The sequence below is a fragment of the Melanerpes formicivorus genome, unplaced genomic scaffold (assembly GCF_026170545.1).
Source record: "Melanerpes formicivorus ecotype bairdi unplaced genomic scaffold, bMelFor1.0.p_v2 SCAF_210, whole genome shotgun sequence".
NCBI lineage: Eukaryota > Metazoa > Chordata > Aves > Piciformes > Picidae > Melanerpes > Melanerpes formicivorus.
The window spans coordinates 34528-56739 of record NW_027142562.1 but is presented as its reverse complement, the minus strand read 5'-3'; the positions used below and the strand labels follow the sequence as shown (position 1 = coordinate 56739).

The 22212-nt window shown below is 62.0% G+C and overlaps 1 protein-coding gene across 1 annotated transcript; it reads right to left on the bottom strand.

The window, feature by feature from the left end:
- Positions 1-482: 482 nt before the first annotated feature.
- On the bottom strand, positions 483-20764 carry LOC137457926 (hydrocephalus-inducing protein-like). The gene is made up of 18 exons (XM_068169674.1): positions 20645-20764; positions 17627-17743; positions 16044-16178; positions 14826-14984; positions 13867-13969; positions 13376-13577; positions 11889-12048; positions 10349-10448; positions 8503-8621; positions 7623-7846; positions 7429-7496; positions 6074-6309; positions 5361-5461; positions 4484-4619; positions 3705-3869; positions 2880-3032; positions 1303-1541; positions 483-675 (listed from the first exon to the last, which is right to left on the bottom strand). The coding sequence occupies exons 1-18, from the start codon at positions 20762-20764 to the stop codon at positions 483-485; spliced, it is 2730 nt and encodes a 909-aa protein (XP_068025775.1).
- Positions 20765-22212: the final 1448 nt, after the last annotated feature.

Sequence of the window (22212 nt, the reverse complement as noted above, 5' to 3'; positions counted from 1 at the left end):
AGCGGCGGCCTCGGTTGGTGACCTGGAAGCTGTAGCAGCAGGGAGCCAGGCTGCAAGAGGAGCAGAGATGGACAAGGTGAGCAGAGCTGCTGCTGCCCAGCGCTCCCCCAGCTGGTGCCGCTGCCGTCTGACCACACAGCTGGCAGTGCAACCCCCTCGGAAAGGCTGAGCCGGCTCAAAGCTTCAGCAGGAGCCAGCCCTTGCCTGGCCCCGAGCTTCTCCCCTCCCAGCAGCTGCCCTGTTTGCAGCCAGCCAGGAAGAGCTTCCTGCAGAGCTGTCCCGACGGGGCACAGCCGAGCCCAGCCCCGGCTGCCCCAGAGCCCTTCCTCCTTGCCGCAGGCCCGGAGCGGCAGCGGCAGGGAGAGGACAGAGGCTCCGCACGGAGCTGGCTCCGGCCTCGCCGGCGGCACCAAGGCAGCAGCAGAGCTGCTGGGCAGGGCCCTGGCCGCTCCCCGCTGTGCTGCTGCTGCTGCTGCTGCTGCTCAGGAGCTCCTCGGCTCCGTCTCAGCTCGCTGCTCTGCCGCTGCTCCGCTTTGTTTCCAGCGGCAGTTCCAGAGAGGCGGGGTGGGAAACCCTTCCCTTTCCCCCCTTGCTTCTGCCCGGTGCCGGCCGGCTGGGGGAGTGCTGCTGGAGCCTCCCCTCCGCCGCTGCCCAGCGGCTCCACTTTCCCTCTCGCTGCGGACAAGGGGGAAGCTTAGCTCCTGCTTTCGCTTTGCCTCTGCCATTGCACCCAGAGCGCGGCTTGGGCTCAGGACATTGCCTGCCTGCAGCTCCCGGCACAGCCTCTTGCCCTGAGCAGAAGTTCCCCACCTGAACATTGCTGTGTGAGGAACCTGCCTCTGGAGCTCAGGCAAAGCCTCCGGAGTTTGGGGTTCCCCCCCGCCCCCCCTTTGCTCTGCCTTTGCTGCAGGCAGCAGCTCAAGGCAGTCCATCTTGTGACCGAAGCAGAAACTGCAGCTCCTGGGCTCTGGCTCTGGAGGGGAGCTCAGGTTTAGAGTTGTCTTTTCCCTTCCTCTGCCCAAATCGTTCAGCGGCTGCTGAAGGTGCCTGGGATGGGGATCCTTCCCAGCCGGGCCCAGGAGCCTGGGCAAGCTGTACCAAAGTTGTGCTGGCCTTCCCTGGGGGCCTTTTGGCTGAGCCAAGTCATCAATAGCATTCTTCACGGTCCTGCCCCTGAGTAAGGCTCCCAACCCTCCCCAGCACATCCTCTCAGCTGCTGCGGGCAGGGCAGCATCCCTTGGGCACTGCAGAGAGCTGCCCTGGCTGAGCCCCTGGCAGCAGCAGGAGCTGAGGGACACCTACCTGAAGCGAGTGCCCAGGCTGAGCTGCGGAGCCAAGGGCCTGTCCAGGACGATGGTGCTGCCGACGCCGAGGGCCCGCACGGGGATGCCGTAGCCACGGCTGTGCTCCACCAGCAGCTGCACCTCGGCCTGGAACTGCCCTGTGTCGTCCAGCTGGGCTGTGACAGACACAGACACCTGGCCCTCGGCGGGGATCACTCCTCGGCTGGGCTCGACCCTCCAGCAGCAGCCTCTGCCAGCCTGCAAGACAAGGCAGAGCCCAGCTGAGGCTGGAAACCGGGGCCCTCGGGGCGAGGAGCTGAGGGGAACAGAGCAGAAAGGCTTCACCTGCCTGCAGCTGAGCCAGGGGGGCTGCAAACAGCACCTCTGCAGGAGCTTACACCCCCCTGTGCCACCCTCCTCTCACAGACTCTCCTCAGTGCCCCCCATGGCACAGTATCACCAAGGCTGGAAGAGACCTCAGGGATCATCCAGTCCAGCCTGTCACCACAGACCTCATGACTAGAGCATGGCACCAAGTGCCACCTCCAGTCCCCTCCTGAACACCTCCAGGCATGGGGACTCCACCACCTCCCTGGGCAGCACATTCCCATGAGCAATGACTCTCTCAGTGAAGCTTTCTCCTCACCTCGAGTCTAAACTTCCCCAGCCCAAAGGACACCCGGCCTCAAGAGAAGGTTGGTTCCTCCTCCAGTCTCCTTGGAGGCCTTTTGCTCAGAGGCCTCTCGAAGTACTGAGGGGCTGCAAGAAGTTGACTTTTCTCCAGCCAGTCCCAGGGAGAAGATCAGAGAATCACAGAATGGTTTGGGGTGGAAGGCACCTGCAGGATCTTCTAGTTCCAAGCCCCTGCCCTGGGCAGGGACATCTCCAAGTCGAGCAGCTTGCTCAAAACCCCATCCTCAGTTCAAAGCTGAGACCCAGGCTTGTTCAGCCTGGAGAGAAGGAGGCTGAGGGGAGACCTTCTGGCTCCCTGCACCTCCCTGAGAGGAGGCTGGAGCCAGGGGGGGTTCAGCATCTCCTCCCAGGCAATAGGACAAGAGGAAATGGCCTCAAGTTGCATCAGAGGAGCTTTAGGTTGGGCTTGAGGAACAATTTCTTCCTCTGGAGGGCTCTCAGGGCCTGGCCCAGGCTGCCCAAGGCAGGGGTGGAGTCCCCATCCCTGGAGGCATTTCAAAGCCTTGGAGCTGTGGTGCTGAGGGCCACGGTTCAGTGCTGAGCTGGCAGTGCTGGGTTCAGGCTTGGCCTGGAGGATCTGAAAGGTCTTTTCCAACCCAAGGCATTCTGTGATCCCAGAGCTCCAAAACCATGACTCCCACAGCCAGGGAGCTTCCACAAAGGAAAGGGAGAGCTTGGAAGCAGGCTCCAGGCTCACTGCTGCTCCAAGATCTCCTCAAGCTCTGTTCTCCTGAGGGCTGCCCCAGCTGAACCTGCCCCCAGAGCCAGGCTCCTCTGGCCACCTGGGGATGGAACATCTTGCTTGCTCTCTCAGGCAGCCAGCTGGGAAAGCTGCAGATGCAAACCAAGCCCCAGGTGGCCACAGAGCAGCCATTTCCCTTGGAAGCCTCTCCAGATACTCACCACCTCTGCCTGGAAGGCTGCAGGGATGGGGCTCTGATTGCAGAGCTGCAGACTGCGGGAGGCGTCCTGCAGAACTGGGATGCTGCCAAAGTTGATCTCTTGGGGCTGCACAGAGACAACTGGGCCCTGCCCAATGCTCACCAGGTGGATTTCCTGCTCCAGCAAGCAGGGAGGGGGGAGAGAGAGAGAAAAAACCACACTCTAGGGAAAGCTGGCAAGGGTTAGACAGCTCTGAGGCTGCTCCTGGACAGGAGAGAGCTCTGCCTGCTGGCAGTTGGCAGTGTTGGAAGCCTGACCCAGGAGGCCTGCAGCAAGGGTGGGCTCTGGAGGGAGCCCAGCTGAAAGCCACAAGCTGCTGTTGTCAGGGGGAAAGAAACCAGCCTGCCCAGCCTGCTGTGCCAGCAGCAGCTCTCCTGCCTGTGCCCTGTGCCTGCTTCCAGCCCTGCTGCTGCTCAGGCTTGCCCCAAGCCATCCCTTTGCTGCAGAGCCTTCTCAGCTCATTCCCAAGGCAGCCTTTGCCTCAGCAGCACTCTGGGCTGTCCCTGGGTGCTCCTCCCCAGGAGCCCCACGGGAGCAGCAGCTGCTGCTGCTCTCCTCACAGCAGAGGAGGAGAGCCAGGGAGGCTGCTGGCTCATGAGCCCATCTGCCCTGTCCCCAGTGCCCTGCTGTGGCACACGCTGGTCACCAGCCCAGAGGGCACCACCCTGCCTCTCCTCTCGCTGCCACCCGCTGCCAGGGATCCCTCTGGCACAAGTTCCCTCGGCCCTGCCAGCAGCCCTCTACCCTTCAGGCCCCAGCAAGCCCTGTGGCACAGAGCAGACTCACCAGGGGGTGTCCTGCACAGCCAAAGACAGCCACAGAGGCAGGAGTGTCCTGGCTCCCTAGTGCCTGGGCCACCAGGGTCAGGGGCATCTCCACGGAGCTGTGAGGCTGAATGATGCCACAGGGCACAGGGCTGGAGTACAGCACAGCAGCCTCCTCCTGCTGCTCCTGGAAGGGGGAGGAGCACAGCATGGCATGGCCTGCAAGGGACCTTTCAAGCTCCTCCACTCCAAGCCCCTGCACTGAGCAGGGACATCTGCACCTAGAGCAGGCAGCTCAGAGCCCCCCACAGCCCGGCCTGGCAGGGCCCCAGGCAGCTCAGAGCCCCCCACAGCCCGGCCTGGCAGGGCCCCAGGCAGCTCAGAGCCCCCCACAGCCCGGCCTGGCAGGGCCCCAGGCAGCTCAGAGCCCCCCACAGCCTGGCCTGGCAGGAAGGCACAAAACAAGCAGGGAGCCTTGGACAGTCTCAGCATCCTCAGGGGCTCCCAAAGCTGCTGTACTCCCCAGCAGCCACGTTTGGGCTGGCAGAGCAGCCTTTGCCCACCCTCTGAGCTCTCCTGCATGACAGCACCCCAGAGCCCAGAGCACAAAGTGCTTCCCAAAGGGCTGCCCAAGGTTGCTCTGCAGGAGGGTTCCCATTGCCCTGCTCCCTAAGGTCCCATTCGGGTTGGGTCCTGTTCTCAGCGCACTGGAAAGCATCAAGGTCTCTCTCTCCCAAAGGCCTTTTCTCCCCAGCACAGCCTGGCTGAGCCCTGGGGGCAGGAGGTGGGGGTGATGCCAACCTGAGGCAGCAGTGCATAGCAGCCTGGCAGGTCGCTGTCGTTCACCAGGGTCAGCAGCTGCTGGGCAGGGAGCTGCAGGTAGCAGCGGCCGAAGGTCACCACGGGCTTGGGCACTCGCAGAGCAGGAGCCACACACCTGGGCAGAGAGAGGGCCAAAGGCAATGGAGACACTGGCAGAGGAGAGGCTTCCTGACTCCTGAGACGGCCTGGCAGGGAGCAGAACACAGCTGCCTGGGGCAGAGAGGCTGCAAAGTGCCCCCAGCAGCCTGGCCTGGACCTGCGGTGCTGCGGCCAGCAGGAGCGGGGCAGGGATTGGCCCCCTGGGCTCAGCACTGCTGAGGCCACACCTCACATCCTGGCAGCAGCTCTGGGCTCCTCAGCCCAAGAAGGGCACTGAGGGGCTGCAGTGGGGCCAGAGAAGGGCAACAGAGCTGGGAAGGGGCTGGAGGACAGGGCTGGGGAGGAGCAGCTGAGGGAGCTGGGGGGGTTTGGCCCAGAGAGGAGGAGGCAGAGCAGAGCCCTCCTGGCTCTCCACAAGTCCCTGAAAGGAGGCTGGAGCCAGCTGGGGCTTGGGCTCTGCTCCCAAGGAAGAAGGGAGAGGACAAGAGAAATGGCTCCAGGCTGGGCCAGGGGAGGGGCAGTGCCAATCATTCACAGGATTGCTGTGCCCTTTAGGCAAGGGCTCAGGGCCAGGCCTGTCCATTCTGGGCAGATGCTCCTCAAGGTGGCTGCTGTCAAAGCCTGCTCTTCCCATCTCTGGCTGGCCAGAAGCAGCTCCTGGAGCCAGCCTTCTCCTGTGCAGCTGGAGCCAGCAGACCCCATGGCAGGGGCTGGGTGCACCAGGAGAGCCAAAGGGCTGCAAGGAAAGTGCTGGTACCTGGCTGTGAGGGGCAGTGACAGCAGCTCCTGGCCCACACCATCCACATCCACCACCAGTGCCAGCTTGTAGGTGCCCAGGGTGTTGGAGCACAGGGTGACCTGGGGGGAGAGCACAGCACCAAACACTTCCCACAGCTGCTCTCCTGCCATTGCCATGCCCTGGGAAGCAAAGGGAGGGCTTTGCCCTAGGTCTGCTGCTCCATGTGCAGAGCACAGGCTCTGGCAGCACCACAAGGCTGCTGGCAAGAGCTGCTTGGAGAAATGTCCTTGGCAGCTGCCAGGCCCTGTGTGAGAGGAATGCAGGCACCAGCAGAGCCATCTTGTGCTCAGCACTGCCTGGCAGCTAAGGGCCCAGGCTCTGCTCTTCACTGAGCAGCACAAGTGCAGGGCAGAGCTGCTGACTCCAGCAGAAGCACTCCAGCTGTGCAGTGGGAAGCTGCTGCAGAAGCTTGGCCCAGCAGAAGCTGCTCAGCTGCCAGAGCTTTTGCAGTGCCACTGAGATGACTGCAGGGAATCCAAGTGTGGGGCAGGAGCTGCAGCTTCTGCCTGCAGAATCCAAAGGCTGCTCCTTCAGGAAGGTCCCAGAGGCCAGCCCTGCTGCAGGGCTCTGCCTGGCCTCACCCTCCCAGCCAGCAGCACTGAAGCCCTCTCCCAGAGCAGGGAAGCCTCAGCCCCAGCTGCCGAAGCCCCTCTGGCCCCACCGCTCCCTACCTGGATGTCCACGAAGCTCTTGGCACAGATGGTGCCTCTGCAAGGGCTGATGGTGAACTCACAGGGCCTGAGGAGCCCCGTGGCTGCCCTCCTCCAGGAGGGGAGAGAGTTGTCCAGCAGCTGGGCAGCGCTGGGCACGCTGGGCTCTGCTGTGCCATCCCCGGGCAGGCGGAGGGCGAAGGCCAGGGGCAGCGGGGAGGCGTTGGTGAGGCGACAGGACAGGCTGTGAGGGAAGCCTAGGGGAGAGGACACAGCTCTGCACCTCTGCACACAGCTCCTCTGCCTCCTGCTGCCCAGAGCCTGGCGTGCTCAGACTGCACTGGGGCTTGGGCTCTCCTCACTCTGAGCTACAGCTGCTGGGGAAGCCAAGCAGCTCTGTGCTGGCACTGCTGGGGGACAACTCATTCCCCATCAGGCAGCCAGCTGCCCTCCTGGCCAGGAAGGCCAAGGCTCTCCTGGGCTGCATTCAGGAGAGTGTGGCCAGCAGGGCATGGGGGAAGCCTTCAGCTGCCAAGGCCTCAGCCATGCCAGCAGCTAATGAGGACACTTCTCCTCTTGGATCCCCTGGTTCTGCCTGCTGGCATTCCTCTTGCTTTGGCTCTTCACAAGGAAACCAAGAGGCAGAGCAGGGATGGAGGGAGGGGAGGATGCAGCTCAGCAAAGGCCAGCAGTTCTCTCACAAGTCCAGCAGCAGGAGGAAAACAGAGAGGGATCCTGGCCAGGCTGCTCCTGGCTCTTCAAGCAGCCCAGAACTGGCTTCCCATGCACACCTGAGACCCCCTCAGGACAAAGCCTTCTGTCAGACTCAACTGCAGCACCAGAATCTGCATCTCAGGCAGCAGAGCTGGGCTTCTGCTGGGCAAGGAGAAGGAGCCCAGGGCTCTGAGCACACCAGGGCCTGAGGCAGAGCTATTCCTTGGCCACATTGCCTGGCAGGGGAAACCCAGTGGCCCTCCCAGCCCCAGTGAACATCTGACACTACAGCTCGGGGGGGTGGGGGTGGAAATGGTGTCCAGGCCTGACAACAACATTGAGCCACAGCAGGCACAGGCTAGTCCACAGCTTCAACTCCCTTCTCCTGCAATCCCAGCCCCTGGGCCCTCCTGGGACTGTCACAGCCATCCTGCTGCCAAGGACTGGCAGCCTGGGGCTGATGAGGGACACCACAAGACACCGGCTGCTAGTCCCTGGGGCCTCTTGGATCTCATGATGGCAAAACACTGCCTGAGCAACCTGCAGCCCTGCTTCAACATCCTGAAGGCTGCTCTGGAGGGCCACAGGTGCTGGAGGCTCTGAGGCTGCACTCTGGGGCTGCAGAGCCCTCAGGCTGTGCTCCAAGGCCAGGCCACACTCACCATAGGAGACGTCCCCGAAGCGCAGGCAAGGGACATCGAAGCGCAGAGAAGGTGCAGAGACACAGCCCCTGTGGGGACACAGCAGAGGAGGCCTTGGCTTGGCTGCAGAGCACTGCAGAGCCTGCAGCTTGCACTGCTGCTGGCATGCAGCAAAGCTGCTCTCACAGCACAGGGGGCTTCAAGCAGCCTCTCACCTGACAGTCAGGGTCACAGGCTCAGGGGATCCTTCCACACGGAAGCTGAACTCTTCTCTGAAGTGCCCCAGGCTGCTGGGACAGAAGCAGACCTGGACACCCTGGGACCCACCTGGCAAAACCAGGCCCTGACAGGGGGAGAAGCTGAAGCAGGAGCCCAGAGCTGTACTTGGAGGGACCAAGCTGAAGGAGGCATTGATGGCTCCTTTGTTGTGCAGAGTCACCTGCAAGACATCCAATGGGAACACCTGAGGAGCCTCCCTCCCTCCCTCCCTCCCTCCCTCCCTTCCCTCTCTCCCTCCTTCCCTCTCTCCCTCCCAGCAGGCTGATGTGTGTCCTGGTCAAACACCTCACAGCTGGCAGAGGCAGAAGCTGCTGCCTGCTGCTGCTTGGCAGAAACCAAAGGACAGTTCTGCCTGTGGGGGGTTCATGCAAAGCAGCCAGAACTTGAGAGAATGAATCCTAGAAGGGGTTGGGCTGGAAGGAACCTTCAAGCTCATCCAGTTCCAGCCTCCTGCCATGGGCAGGGACCCCTCCCACCAGCCCAGGCTGCTCAAGGCCTCATCCAGCCTGGCCTTGAACACCTCCAGGGAGGGGGCACCCATGACCTCCCTGGGCAACCTGTGCCAGTGCCTCCCCCCCAACACACTGCAAAGAATTCCTTCCTTCTCTCCAGGGCCAGGCTGCCCTCCTCCAGCTTCACCCCATTCCCTCTCACCCTGGCACTCCCAGCCCTTCTCCAAAGTCCCTCCCCAGCTACTGGCAGCTGCTCTAAGGTCTCCCTGGAGCCTTCTCTTCTCCAGGCTGAAGAGCCCCAACTCTCCCAGCCTGTGCCCACAGTGGGACTTCCCCCCAAGCCCTGCCAGCCCCTGCTGCTCACCACATAGCTGTTGGTGGAGCCAAGCAACACCTGCCCAAGGTCCAGCTGCTCCAGGCTGAAGCAGAGCCAGGGCCCTCGGCCTTCCCCTTGGATGTGCAGAGGCAGCCTGGCCTCCCGGCCTGGGGAGAGAGTTCCATTGGATGAGGCCTTGAGGGGGGCAGGGACCTTCCAAGGGCAGCCAGCCCAAGCCCCCTGCCCTCAGCAGGAGCAGCTGCAAGCAGAGCAGGTGGCTCTGAGCCCCAAACAACCTGAGCTGCAGTGGTTCCAGGCAGGGGAAACCTGCCCCCTCCCGGGGCACTTTGGGCCAGGCTCTCAGCACCCTCAGGGTCAAACATTCTAGGGGGATGAGGAGGGCAGCCAAGGGGCTTGGAGGAATCAAGGACTCCCCACTGAAACCTCCTGGGGCTCCTCTTTCAGGCACCTTGCCTCTGGGACAGACTCCAGCCTGAGAGCACAGGGCAGCAGCTGCTTTGCAATGCTCCTCTTGCACAGCCCCAGGAGAGGAAGGGCCAGCAGGGCCTGGCAGGAGCAGGCTCCTCTCTGCCAACACAGAGCATTTGCCCAGCTCTGCCTCCCAGAGCCCCAGAGCAGCTCAAGGGCTGTGTGCAAGCAGCTCTCCTACTGCTCTGCAATGCCAAACCTCTCCTGGAGATCCAGCCCTGCTGCCAGGGATGGACATCTCCCTCAGCAGAGCAGAAGGCCCAGAGGCAGCAGCTCAGCCCTGGCAAGGTTTGCAAGCAAGCCTTCCCTTGCCCAGCTCTGACAAGTGCAGCTGGGGCAGGAAGCCATTTGGGGAACACAAGCCCTGGGCTGGCACTGGAGGTGGCACTGGCCAAGGGAAGCAGGCCCAAGTGCTGGGCAAGTCAAAAGCTGATCCCTGGCATGGGTGTCTGTTGGCTTGGGGCAGGAAGGAGAGCAACAAAGCAGCAGAGCAGGGTTGGTGCTTTCAGCACCCTCCAGGAATGGGAGCTGGGCTGCTGGACCTCCACGGGCTCTGGAGCTGAGGCAAAGCATCAGGCTCCCTGGAGGAAGCCTGCAGCAAGCTCCCACCCTTGAGACACAGCCTGAGCAGCACCCTGCAGAGGTGGAGAGGAAGGACAAGGAAGCCTGAACCTGGCTGCAAGCACTCCCTGCCCTGGGCCAGCACAGCAAAGCCACCACCTCTGGAAGGGCAGAGCTGGGGGCAGGGATGGCTGCTGCCACCCACAGCCTGAGCACACTGCAGGGAGACAGCAGCAGCACAGAGCTCAGCCAGCAGGCTGCTGGGGCTCAGCTTGCCAGGGAGAGCCTTCTCCTGCTGAGCAGAGCCAGCCCTGAGCAATGCCACCCAGGGGAAGCACAGCCTCAGAGCTGCCAGGGGACAATGCCCAGGCAGGGAGAAGCAGCTGCTGGCCAGAGATGCTCCTGGGGAGGGCACCCCGCACTCAGGGGGAGGAGATCCAGGGGCTGGGAGCACTCTGGAACTCAGCTCCTACCACCTCAGGAGCCCCAGGATGCCTGCAGGCAAGGAGGACCCCTCTGGGAGGGAAAGGGGCTGGAGGGGCTTAGGGGCCACTGAAGCTGCTGAGGTCTGTAGCTCCTCAGCCTTCACAGCCTCCTCCCAGCAGGGCAAACCCAGGGCAGGAACCCTGAGCCCTTCCCTGCCTCCCGTGGGATCTGGGATCCAGAGGCAGTGTCCTGAGCCCTGGCCTTGGCCAGGAGAGCAGCTGGGAGCCACAGGGACAGCAGACACGGGTCCTGTTGGCCACTGACCCTTCCTAGCAGCTAGAGCAGGAGCCAGGGGGCTGGAAGGTTGCTGGGGCCTGGCCTGCAGCCTGGGGCAGAGAGCAGCAGGAAGAAGCTGTACCTGAGATGGCACAGTAGAGCCTTGCTTCATAGACTCTGGCTGCCTGGGGCCTGAAGGTCACCTGGATCTCAGCTGAGGAGTTTGGCCACACCTCTCCCTCCTGGAAGAGAAGATGGCAGCAAACCATTGATCTCCAAAGCTTCCAGCTCAGGTTTGCAGCCACAGCCCTGCAGCCTCCCTTCAGAGCAGCAAGGCAGAGCGAGGAGCAAACACCACATGTGCTGGGCTGGGGGAGGAGAGGCAGACACAGGCACAGCTCTGCATGGGAACCTGCTCCAGAAGGGAGGGAAGCCTGGGAAAGCAGGAGCCTGAGAAGGCTGGGCAAGGCAGAAGGGGAGAGAGCCATGGAGCAGCCCACTTCTAGCCAGCCCCAGAGCCCAGTGTGGAACATCCCCAGAGCCAGTGAGGAAAGATTTCCACTCCCGGGGCTTGAGGCCAGGCTACACTTTGGTGTCCCTCCATCCTTACCTGGAGCACCAGGAGCCTGCACTGGGGGCAGCCAGACTCCTGCCCCTCACCTGCCTGCCCCTCACCAGCTCAAGAGCAGGTTCAGCTGGTTGTGGAGAGGCAGTGCAGCTGCCACCAAGCAGGAGCCCTGGCACACACTCCCAAAGCAGCTCTGACACACCACAGGATGCTCCCAGTGCTGCTCAGCTCCCACTCTCTCCAGCAGCCCTACTGCTCTGCCACAACCTCCTGCTCCCATCCTGCTGCTGCCAGCTGCTGTGCTGGGACAGTGCAGTGGTGCTGCTGCTGCTGGCTCTCAGCCTTCCCTGGGCTCCAGGAGGAACCAGCAAGAGCAGCTGAGCCCTTCCTTCCCAGCAAACTCATTTCAGCTCTTTGGGAAGAAAGAAAGGAAGGAAGAGGTTGGGATGGCTGCAGGGTTTCCTGCCAGAGGAGAAGGGATCTTGCCCTGCTCAGGCAGCAGCATTCTCCACCTCAGAGCACACAAAGGCTGCCAGCAGGGCTGGGCTTGGGGCAAGGATCTTGGGCTTTGGCTGCCAGAGACAGAGCAGCAAACTGCTCTCTGGCCCCAGGGGCACCTCAGCTCCCAAAGCCCCTTGCAAGCTGCCAGCCTTGGGCCCAGGCTCAGAGGTGACCCTGGGAGGGAGGTTCCCAGCCGGTGCCATCCCAGGTTCCAGGAGGGGATTGCTCCTGCCACGACTCAGCTGAACTTTGCCTCCTCTCCTTCCCTTCTTCAGCTGGGTTGGGACCTGGCAGTGCTGTGACAGCCTCTGGGAAGCCCCAGAGCCCCCAGGGAGGGGATGGCCTTGCAGCTGAGCCTGCAGAGCCCTCTGAAGGCTGGCAGGACGCTGAGGCAGTGCCCTTCTGTTGGAGCCCTTGCAGCAGAGCTCAGCTGCCAGCAGGCTCTCGCCCTCTGCCGGGAGCCTGCAGCTCCCAAAGGCTTTGGGCACCGCGCTGCGCCCCTGGGGCTCCAGCCCTGAGCTCTTCTCTCTGGGCACAGCGAGCCGGGGGCAGGCTCTGCCAAGGGACCTCCCCCAGGCAGGAGGAGGAATGGGGGCTCTGGGCTGGGGCTTACCAGCGGCTCGATGGTGAAGATCTGGGAGCGCAGCAGGGCCTCTGCTTGCGCCTTCGCCCTCTGCTGCTGGCAGATGTGGGAGAGCCGGGAACGGCGTCCTTGGAGAGCAGGCTGCTTCCTGGGCTCCTCGGGGGGATGTGGCTTGAACTGCCCCTGCAGCCTGCAGCCCAGAGCCAAAGCCCAGCAGCCCATCAGGCAAGGGCAGCGGCAGCAGCCCTGCAGAGGCTCTGCCAGAAGGCCTCGGGGAGGCACAGCAGCGGCACAGCAAGGGGCTGCCCCCGAGCCCCCGGCTCCCAGCCCCAGCCCAGCACCCCTGCCTCTTCCCTGCCCACTTGCACTCCATGCTTGCAAGCTCTGAAGAGCTCTGTGCAAGCCAGCAGCCCCCCCAGAGCCTTCCTGCCTCACAGCCACTGCCACAGCTGATGGAGGCTCCAGCAGCAGCAGCCTCCAGTGGCTTTTCCTCCCCTAGAGCTGCCCAGGGCTGCTCTTGGCACAGCCTGAGCTTGCACAGCAGCCACACACTGGGCAAGGCAAACCAGAGAGCAACCCGGGGCTGGCCCAGCCCCACTGAAGCTGCCTTGCTCAGAAGCCCCTGAAGAGCCCTCCAGCTGAAGGCACTTTCCTCCCCAGCTGTGGCTTCAGACTAACTGCAGCTCCCTCCATGCCCCCGGGGCTGGAAGGACACCCAAGGCTTCCCCAGCTCCCCCAGGCTTTGCAGTGTGCTTCCCAGCTCAGCCCCTGGGCTCCAGGTGTTCCTCTGCTGCCTGATGTGGCAATTTCCCAGCTTCCCCACAGCCAGCCTTTGGAGAGCCTGCCCCATCTCCCACCACCACAAAGACACAGGTGCTGGAAGCCAAGGGGGCTTCCAAGGGCTGCCTTGCTCCACCCTCCCTGCAGAGCCCTCCACCTCCCAACTCTGCTCAGCCTCTAAGGAAGGCTGGAAATAGCTCCTGGTGCTGGAAACTGGGACAGCAGGAGGCAGTTAACAGCCTGCAGCAGGATGGCCTCAACCTTCCGGGCCCCTGAAGGACTCTGCCCTGCACAGGGCTGGGAAAGGAGCCTGCCAGCTTGTGCCAGCTGCAGCAGGAGAAGCTGCAGTGAGTAGCAGCAGAGCTGTGCTGCCTGCAGCTGTGCTCAGTGCTGCTACTCAGTGCAGCCCAGCACTGAGCCTTGCCTCAGCCTCGTGGACCCTCTGGAGCCCAGAGATCTCTGCACCTCAGTGCTTTGTGCCCCCACAAAGGCAATTTGCTCTCTGGGGAAATCCAGGCCCTGCAGTTCCTCCCCAAGACACCATCCTCAGCTGGAGTGTGGATGCAGCTGGGAAGGGAAGTGCTGAGCTCCAGTACCCCAAAGCCCAGGGGTCCAGGCCTTGGTGCTGTGGGGGCTTTCCTGGCCTCCACCACTGCAAAGCACCCAGAGCCCTGGAGGCCAGCCTTGAGTGTCACCCTTGGAGAGGGATCTGCCTGCAGTGCAGCTTTCCAACCCACCTCTGCTGCTGCTGCTCCTCCTCCTCCTGACTAGCAGCAGCCTTCCACTGGAAGTGAGCTCTCACATCACTGCCATTGTGGATGAGCAGGGCGCTGCGGGTGCTCAGCGACAGGTAGGTCTTCTGCATGGCCAAGGAGCTCCTGTCCAGCCTGATGTTCACATCCACAGCTGTGCCACTGAGGCTGCTGTGAATGTCTTCTCCTGGAAGAAAGCAGAGGGGAGTCTCTGCTCATCTCACTTGCAAGCTACAGGAGCATTTGGATCCTTTCTACCAGCCCCAGACAGCTCCAGTGCTCGCTGCAGGGCTGCAGCACCACAGCAGCACCCAGGGAGCACAGCAGGCTGCCCAGGAGCCAAGGGCAGCAACAGGCACAAAGCAAAGCTCTGCTGCAGGCAGAGGAAACACAACCCCAGGGCATCTGTGAGCAAGGCTCTGCTTCAGCATCAGCTCTGCTGAGCCAAGGCTGTGGGCAGCATTTGGAGGTCACACCTTGGCTCACCTCAATGTCCTCCCTGTAGTGAGGGGGCCAAAAGTCCTTGCAGTACTCAGGCTGTGAATCCAGTACCCAGTGCAGGGGTACACTGCCCTGCTCCTGTTGGCCACACCACGGCTGACCCAGGCCAGGATGCTGTTGGCCTGCTCAGCCACCTGGGCACAGGCTGGCTCATCTGCAGCCTCTGTTGAGCAGCACCCCAGGTCTTTGCTGGGCATCTTTCCAGCCACTCTTCCCCCAGACTGGAGTGTGGCAGGGGGTTGCTGTGAGCCAGCTACTGGACCTGCCACTTGGCCTTGATGAACCTCATGCCATTGGCTTGGCCTTTGACCCAGCCTGGCCAGGTGCCTCTGTAGGTTAACAAGCAGCTGAGCACTGCTGCCCAGCTTGGGCCTGTCTGCAAACTGACTGAGGCAGCCTCAATGTCCTCACCCAGGGCATTGAGAGAATGTCCAGGAGAACTGGCCCCAGCACTGGGCCTTGGGGAACCCCACTGGGGACCAGACACCCAGTGGAGTTAGCTCCCTTCACTGCAGACAGCAGAAGGAAAAGCAACCCCCCAGGATCAGAAAGAGAGCTCCTGGCTCAGTGCTGAGGAGATTCAGCCCTCAGAAGGGCCTAGGGGAGAAAATGACATCAGGTCCCCCCCACACCACACTGCACCCAGCTCCCTGCAGTGAGGCTGCAGAGCCCAGCTGCTGGCAATGCCACCAGAGCAGGGCTGCTGGAGAGCACAGGGCTGGAAGAGCTGCTGGCACTCAGAGCTTCCCCCTGGCTTCCTGCCAGCCAGAAACCTGGCCTGCAGAGCTGCAAAGGGCAAGGCAGCTCCTGGCCCAGGAGATCCCAGCCTAGGAAGCAGCCAGGGCCGGGCCAAGCCTGGCCTGCAGAGCAGAGCAGGATGCTGAGCTCCTCACCTCTGAGTGCTGAGGCTGTAGTGAGCCTCCCGCTGGCCCAGGTTGCGCAGCAGCAGAGTCCTCTGGGTGCTGTGCCTGACCGGGCAGAGGGAGAAGTGCAGCTGCTGGGGGAAGTCCAGCACAGCCTGGGCACCTACAGCCCGGATGGGCACAGGGAACTCCTCCCTCTGGGTGACACACAGCAGCTGGTGGCAGTAGTCCTGCAGGGAAAGGAAGAGCCTCAGCAGGCTGCAGGCAGTGCCGGCCCCGGGGCAGAAGGGAAGCTGCTGGGCTCTGCCTCGCTGCCAGCTGTGGCATCTTCAAGAACTCTGCCAGCCAAACCAAAGCAATTCCATGCTTCTAGAAGCACCCCATGCTCTGTGCTGAGCCTTGTGGGAGCACCCCCTGCCCCCATTTTGCAGGGGAACACGGGCATGGCTTGGAGCAGCTACAGGAACAAGGAGCTCTGTGTGCCCAGCACCCACAGCATGGCTGGGAGGGTGCTGGAGCACTGGGCCGAGCTGCCCAGAGAGCTGCCCAGAGCCACAGACCAGTGGGGCTTGGAAGGCTCCTCTGGAGAGCATCCAGTCCACCCCCCCTGCTAATGAGGCTGTGCCTCTGTTGTGGAGTCTCCTCCTCTGGAGAGCTTCCTAACCCTCCTGGACATTGCCATCCTGGGCAAGCTGCTGTGGGTGTCCCTGCTCCAGCAGGGGGGTTGGGCTGGGTGAGCTGCAGAGCTGCCTCCCAGCCCCCACCATTCCATGGCTCTGAGAAGCAGCAGGCACGAAAAATGCTGGCTCCAGAGCTCAGCTTCTGTTGTCTGCCTGCTGTGGCCAGCAGGACAGCCAGGAGGTGAAAGCAGTTTGCCAAGGTGCTGCTCCACACTCTGCTCAGGCCCACTTTGCTTCCTCCAAGCCACAGGTCACTCTTGAACAGACTTTTGGATTCAGCCAGGCAGTAAAGCCATGAGGAGGCAGCAGTGGACACAGCCTAGAAAGCAGCACCTTGAGAGGCTGCCCCCAAGCCTCACCCTGAAGCCAAGGAAGGTCACCCGAGGAGCCCCAGCAAGGAGAAAGAGCCCTGCAGCACCCAAGTGCCTCCTGCCCAGGAGAGCAGCATCTCCAGCATGGGAAAGGCTTTCTCCCGGTCTGAGAGCCAGTGCAAGCCTCCTGAAAGCAGGAGAGCTCCTCAAAGGCCAGCCCAGCTGCCCTGCTCTGCAGCCAGCCCTGCAGCTGCACCTTCCACTGAAGGCAGCAACCTCTTGAGACCTGCAGCCTCACCTTGTGCTCCTCGGGGGTGAAAAGGATGCGGTAAGTAGAGGCCATGCCAGGTGCTACCTTCTGCCTCACACCCATGGGGCCAAGCACCTTGAAGTAAGGAGAGGTCTCCATGATGACCTTCACCCACTGAGGAACCTGCAGGGAAGACACAACTGGGATTTTGCCACCTGTGGCACTGTGAGAAGAAACCTGGCCATGGCCAGCTGCATCCTTCCTTCCCAAGGCACTTCCAGCACAGAGCACCAGGCTGGAGCCAAGTGCCTGCTGCCTGGGCAAAGGAGCTCTGGGACATGGGCTGCAGGCCCAAGCCCTGCTGTGAAGCAGAGCCAGAGGAAAGGAGAAACTGAGGCCCATTTTAATGAGGAAAGGGGAAAGAGCAGCACAGTGTCTGGGGTCAGTGTGGAGCACACCAATGTCCCAGGGGCCTCTTGCCAACACTCCCAAGCTGGGCACCAGAGCAGGAGTGGCTCTGTTCTCCCCAGCAGTAACTGAGAGGGACCACACTTTGCAGCCTTCCTTGCCAAAGGGCCTTCTCTTTCCAGCCACAGCCCTGGCAAAGCCTCTTCTCTCAGGACACACTTGGACTGCTCTTGCTCTTCCCCCACAGCTTTTGTTGTCCCTTTGTTTCCCCCAAGAGGCAGGTGTGGGGAGGAGCTCCTTCCCCTGCTCTCATGCAGGCTGCTTCTGCCTTCCCAGCTGCCTTCCTCTCCCCTTCCCATCTTGCTCTCCATTGCAGAGCAGCAGCTTCCAGGAGGCTTTGCTGTTGCTGAGCCCTCTCTGCCTCCAGCACCCTGCCTGCTGCCTGGCAAGAGAACCCCCTGTGTGCACAGGCTTCTCTCCTGGAGCCCTTTTGCACCCAGCTCCTCTCCTCCCTCCTGCCTCTTCCCACCAGCTTGCTCTGGGCACCTGCCTCACTCCAGCAAATGTTTCCCCAGCTGAAATCCAGAGAGTCTCAAACGTTCCCCTTGCCACAGGAACAAAACTGCTGGCATTTGGCAGCATTTCCCTGCTCCACTTCTTTGGGGAATCTCCTCAGCACCACCAATTCTTTCCAAGCACAGGTGGAGACCTTCAGGAGGAGATGGCTCTGGATGTGCTGTGGTGTTCCAAAGGGAAAGCAGAGCTCCAGAAAAGCCCCAGCAGGGCTGAATGAAGCTCAGCAGGACCCCAAGTGGCAGCTCAAGGCCTCCCCTTGCTGCTGCTCCATCAGCCTGTTCCACTGCTCTTTCCAAACACCTCTCCTGGAGCCCCTCCCTAGGCCTTATCCCAGCATCAAGTGGAGAAGACAGCCCCTGAGCTCTGCCAGTGAATTGCAGAAGCAGCTAAGCAGGCTGTGAGAGGTGGAGATGCCCTCCCCAAAGCCAAGACTAACCAAGGAGCCCTCAGGCTGCGGTGCACGCTTGAGCTCCAGCACGAGAAGAGAGAACAACTGCAGAGCCCCCCACATTCTCAGCAAGCCAGGGCTTTCAGTGGCAAGGCTGCTCTCTAGGCAAGCTCCTCTGGGTGAGCTCCCAGCAGCACATGGCAGTGTCAGAGACAGCATGCCCAGAGAGGGCAGGTTCCTCCCACCCCCCAGCACTTACCCTGCCCTTGTTGCGCAGCACCAGCGTCTCTTCGTAGACCTGGTGGGGGAGGTAGTTCTGGAAGAGCACCTCTGCTGGGAGAGGCTCAAAGCAGCTCTGCTGCAGGGCAGCTGGCAGCTGGGGGTGCACAGAGAGCAGGCAGAGGTTCAGCTGCTGGCAGCAGGACTCCTGAGCAAGAAGCCTACACTGCTCTCCAGCCCAGCCCAGCCTCTTGGCGAGTCCCTCTGCCCAGCTCAGCCTGGGCAAGCAGAAGCTCTCCCACCTGGCTCCTGGGTGGCTCAAGAGGAGCTGGGCTGTGCTGAGCAGGCTCAGGCTAAGCAGCTCCTGGGCTGTCTCTCCAGGTTCCCTCTCCCAAACACGGGGCACAGCCCTGTGCTGCTGTGGTCACACAGCACCAGAGCACTCCCTGACAGTGCTGGCAGCACTCATGGAGCAGCTGAGGGCCAGGAATGGACAGGAGGCTCCAGGGGAAACACTCTGGGGATGATCTTTGCTCTGAGGCAGGGAGGCCGAGGCCCACACAGCCCCAAAGAGCTTTGCCAGTGTAAAGCCTGGGAGCTGCTAAGGAGAGGACAGCAGCAGAGGAGGGAAGGCAGGACAAGGAGAGCTGCGTGCTGGCAAGGTTCAGCTCCCTTCTCTGCAGCACTGGGCAGCTGGAGGAGGACTGGACTTGGCAGCTCCTTCTGCCAGGAGCTTTCAGTGGCTCTTTGGTCCTGCTCTGGTGCTGCTGCTTTTGTTCCACTCCACTGCAGCAGCAGCCTGGCAATGCACACAAGCAGCAAATGCTGGCAGAGCAGAGGCACTGCTAGGAGAAAGTTCCTCCCTGCTTTGCCTCCCCTCTCCCAGCTGTGCTGCTGCCACTCCACAGCCCCAGGCAGCTCTCCTGCTGCTCCACACAAGCCATGGCCAGGCTGAAGCCAGCAGCTGCAGCATGCTGCCAGCCCTCTGTGTGCCCAGCTGAGGGCTTCCCAACCTCCTGGGCTGGCCAGGGCAACCCTCAAGCAGTATGTCACAGGTGTGCTGCTGGCCATTGCTGCTCAGCAGCCTCCCTCCCTGCTCTGCCCTCGGGGCTGTGTGCTCTGGCCAGCAGCTCTGCAGCAAAGCAGCTTGAGGCACAGCTGCAGCAAACACTGAGCCAGACAAGGCACAGCCAGGGGCTGAGGCCCCTCTGCAGCTGGCAGGAGCCTGCAGCCTGCAAACCCAGCCCCCTGGGAGGGCCCCATCCTGCTGCTCCACCCCAAAGCACCACTGCAGCTGAGTGTGCTCAGTGCTGAGTGTGCTCAGTGCTGAGCAGCTCCTGCAGGCCTTCAGCCCTCCAAGGCCAAGGCTGCCAGCAGCGAAGGAGTCCCAGCCCCAGGCCCTTGGCAGCAACCACCCCAAGCAGCAGCTGCCTGTGGCAGCAGGAGGATGGCAAATGGCAAGCTCCTGCCCCTGTGTCCTGCCCCAGCCTGCCCCCTGCATGGGGCTTGAGTGCCAGGGGCTCAGCTCCAGGAACCCCCCCCAGCTGCAGCAGAGCTTCTGCAGCACAGCTCAGGACTTGAACAGCTCAGCAGGGAGCAATGGCTGAGCTTTCTCCTGGCAGGAGGAACTCAGCACTGCCAGCAGCTGCACAGCACAGCAGGCCCTGGCCAGCCAGCTCTAGAGAGAAGCTGGAGGCAGGCCTGCCACCAGCAGGCTCCTCTCCAAATGCCTCAGCCAACAGCAAGGAACAGGGCAGGAAAAGTTTACCTTTGGACAGGAGGCCTCACTGGAGTCTGCAGGCTGGGGAATCAGGGGCAGGGTCCTGGCCTCAGGCTTGCCCCTCCTGGGAACAGGGGGCAGCTTCCCCTCCAGGCTGCTGCCCCTCTGGGTGGAGACTGGGGGCAGCTTCCCCTCCTGGCTGCTGCCCCTCTGGGTGGAGACTGGGGGCAGCTTCCCCTCCAGGCTGCTGCCCCTCTGGGTGGAGACTGGGGGCAGCTTCCCCTCCTGGCTGCTGCCCCTCTGGGTGGAGACTGGGGGCAGCTTCCCCTCCAGGCTGCTGCCCCTCTGGGTGGAGACTGGGGGCAGCCACATCTTCTGAATGTTGCCCAGCCTCTGCTTGAGCTGGGGCAGCCTCCTCTCCTCAGCCTTGCCACCCCTCTGGATGATCTGGGGCAGGCTCCCCTCCTGAGTGCCACCCAGGCTCTGCTCCATGAGCTCAGGCATCTCCTGCAGGAAGGAGGAGGGAGGCAGCTGAAACACACACCACCAGCACAAGCCACAGCAACCCCTCTGCTCCTCTTGTCCGAGTGCCACTGAGGAGTAATCTGTGGTCAGAGCTACCAGGCCAGTCCTGGGAGCCTCCTGAGGGACCTGCTGCAGTGTTTCAGATCAGAGCATTCCTGAGCCAGAGCAGAAGGGACAAGCTCTAACCAAGGGGCTCTGTCCCATGAGCTGCTGCCTGCTTTGCTGGGGCATGCCTGGGGCTTGCTGCTCTCTGGGCACTTGTTCCCTCTGTAGTGCTGCTGGATAGAGCCAGGGAGCTCTGAAGAGAGCAGGGCAAGAGTGCTCAGAGCTGCCCCAGCTCTGCCCTTGGCCCAGGCTCCCCAGCCTGCCCTGTGGAGATGGCACTGCTGGGGGAGGCAGAGGAGGGCAGAAAAGCAGCCCTGTGCCAGGACTGAGGTGCAGAGGAATGCCTCCAAGTCTGAGTTCTCCTTCATTCTCTCTGCCCTGGCCTCACAGAGCCCTCCACAGAGACATCTCCTTGAGAGACCCTCAGCAGCAGCGCAGCTCCAGTCAGCAAAGGGGACATGGATGGAGAGGAAGGAAGAATTGCCCTGACTCCACTGTTTGCAGGGCTGGATCTGTGCTCCATGGAGGCTATCCCAGCAGGGTGGGGGTTGGAAGGCACCTCTGGAGCTCAGCCAGTCCAACCCTCTTGCAAACACAGGGTCAGCCAGAGCAGCTTGCCCAAGATCACATCTGGGTGGGTTTGGAATGTCTGGGACCTCTCTGGGCAGCCTGCCCCAGGGCTCCTTCTTGACCACAGCAGCTACTTACAGTTGCAGGCTGCTTTGCCTCTCTGGCTGGCTTCAGGTGGCCAGGTGCTGCCACTGTGCCCTGGAGCCCCTCAGGCATTTTGGAGGGCCTCCTGGAGCGCTGGTTCTGCTCAGTGGCCATGGCTCAGCTCACCTGCAAGGAGCAGCAGCAGACCTTTGAAAAGCCAGAAGCCCACTCCCAGCAAAGCCAAAGGCTCCACAGTGTCTCCAGGCTGGGGCATCCTTCCCCAGGGGAGAGCACCTGGGCTGCCCTGCTGCTGTTTCTGCCTCGGGGAGCACAGAGCTCCACTCCCTGGGCAAGAAGCAGAGCTGCTCAGCAGAGCTGCTCAGGGCTGCTCTGCTTGGCTTCAGGGACAGAAATGAGCCAGCAAAGATGACTCCTTGCAGACACACAACTACCACAGTGCCCAGGAGCATTTCTCCATGGAGAATGAGGGCCCTGCTCTTCACTCCCTGACACCCAAACTCCAGGCTCCCCACAGGCACTCCAGAGGCTGTAGCAGCAGAAAGAAAAGCAGGAAACCACTCGAGGAAGCAGCTCAGCAAGAAATGCTGCAGGGGTGAGAGCAGGGCCACTTAAGGCTTCATCCTAACAGCAGCAGAGGCTCTCCAGCCTCCTTAGCCTACAAGTAGCATGGCTTAACAGGTCCCCCTGAGTGAAGCAGGTCCAGGTTAACTTCTTCCACTCAGCAGCATGGCCACCACCTCTCTTCATCGACACAAAGCTATCAACAGTGAGCTCCACTCTGCTGAGGGGCACCAGCGATCCACAGCCAAGCTGGCACAAGAGGCACTGCCAGCAGCCCTAAGCAACATCCTCTCCCCCTTGCTGAGCCAGCTGCAGATTCTGCAGCAGCACTTCCCAGTGTCCAGCACAGGCTGTTGATGGTCACATCCTGAGCAGCTGCCTTCCTGGAGCCTCCCTGAGAGGTCTGAAACGCTCAGGAAACCTCAGTCCCAACCAAGCTGCTTTCATCTCAATCCTCCAAACCTTCTTGGGCAAATAATTCTCAGTGTGCCTGCCCCACCCCCACACTGGGGCCCAGCCTCTGGAAGAACAGAAACACTCAGCTCAGAGGCATCCAGCTGCAGAAGGGGAACTGACCAAAAGCAGCAGCAGGAATGCAGCCTCCAGCCTGACCTTGGCAGGCTCAGCCTGGTGCCGGCTCCCCAGCACACACACACACTGCTGGCTGCCAGGACAGGGAACATTACCAGCGGCTGCCCTGCTGCAGCACTGCCTGGGACCCCGTGCTGGTGAAGCTTGGACTTCACGGAGTTGTTTCCCATCCCTCAGTTCAGAGGCAAGGCTGGACAACCTGTCCTGAGTTACCTGCAGCCTCCTGAAGCCGTCCAGCCTCTGGATTTTCAAGAGAGAGATGCAGGAATTGCTGCTTCTCAGGAAATCCCCTAGGGTTTTAAAATGCAAGGAAAGGAGAGTTGGGCTGGGGGAGCTTTGCAGTCTCTGCTCCCTAGGCATCTGCTGCATCTTTCATCCTCAGCCTGCACAGCGTTTGCTAGGCAGAGGAGAAATCCTCTCACCCCTCACTTGCAGATGGGGCAGCACAG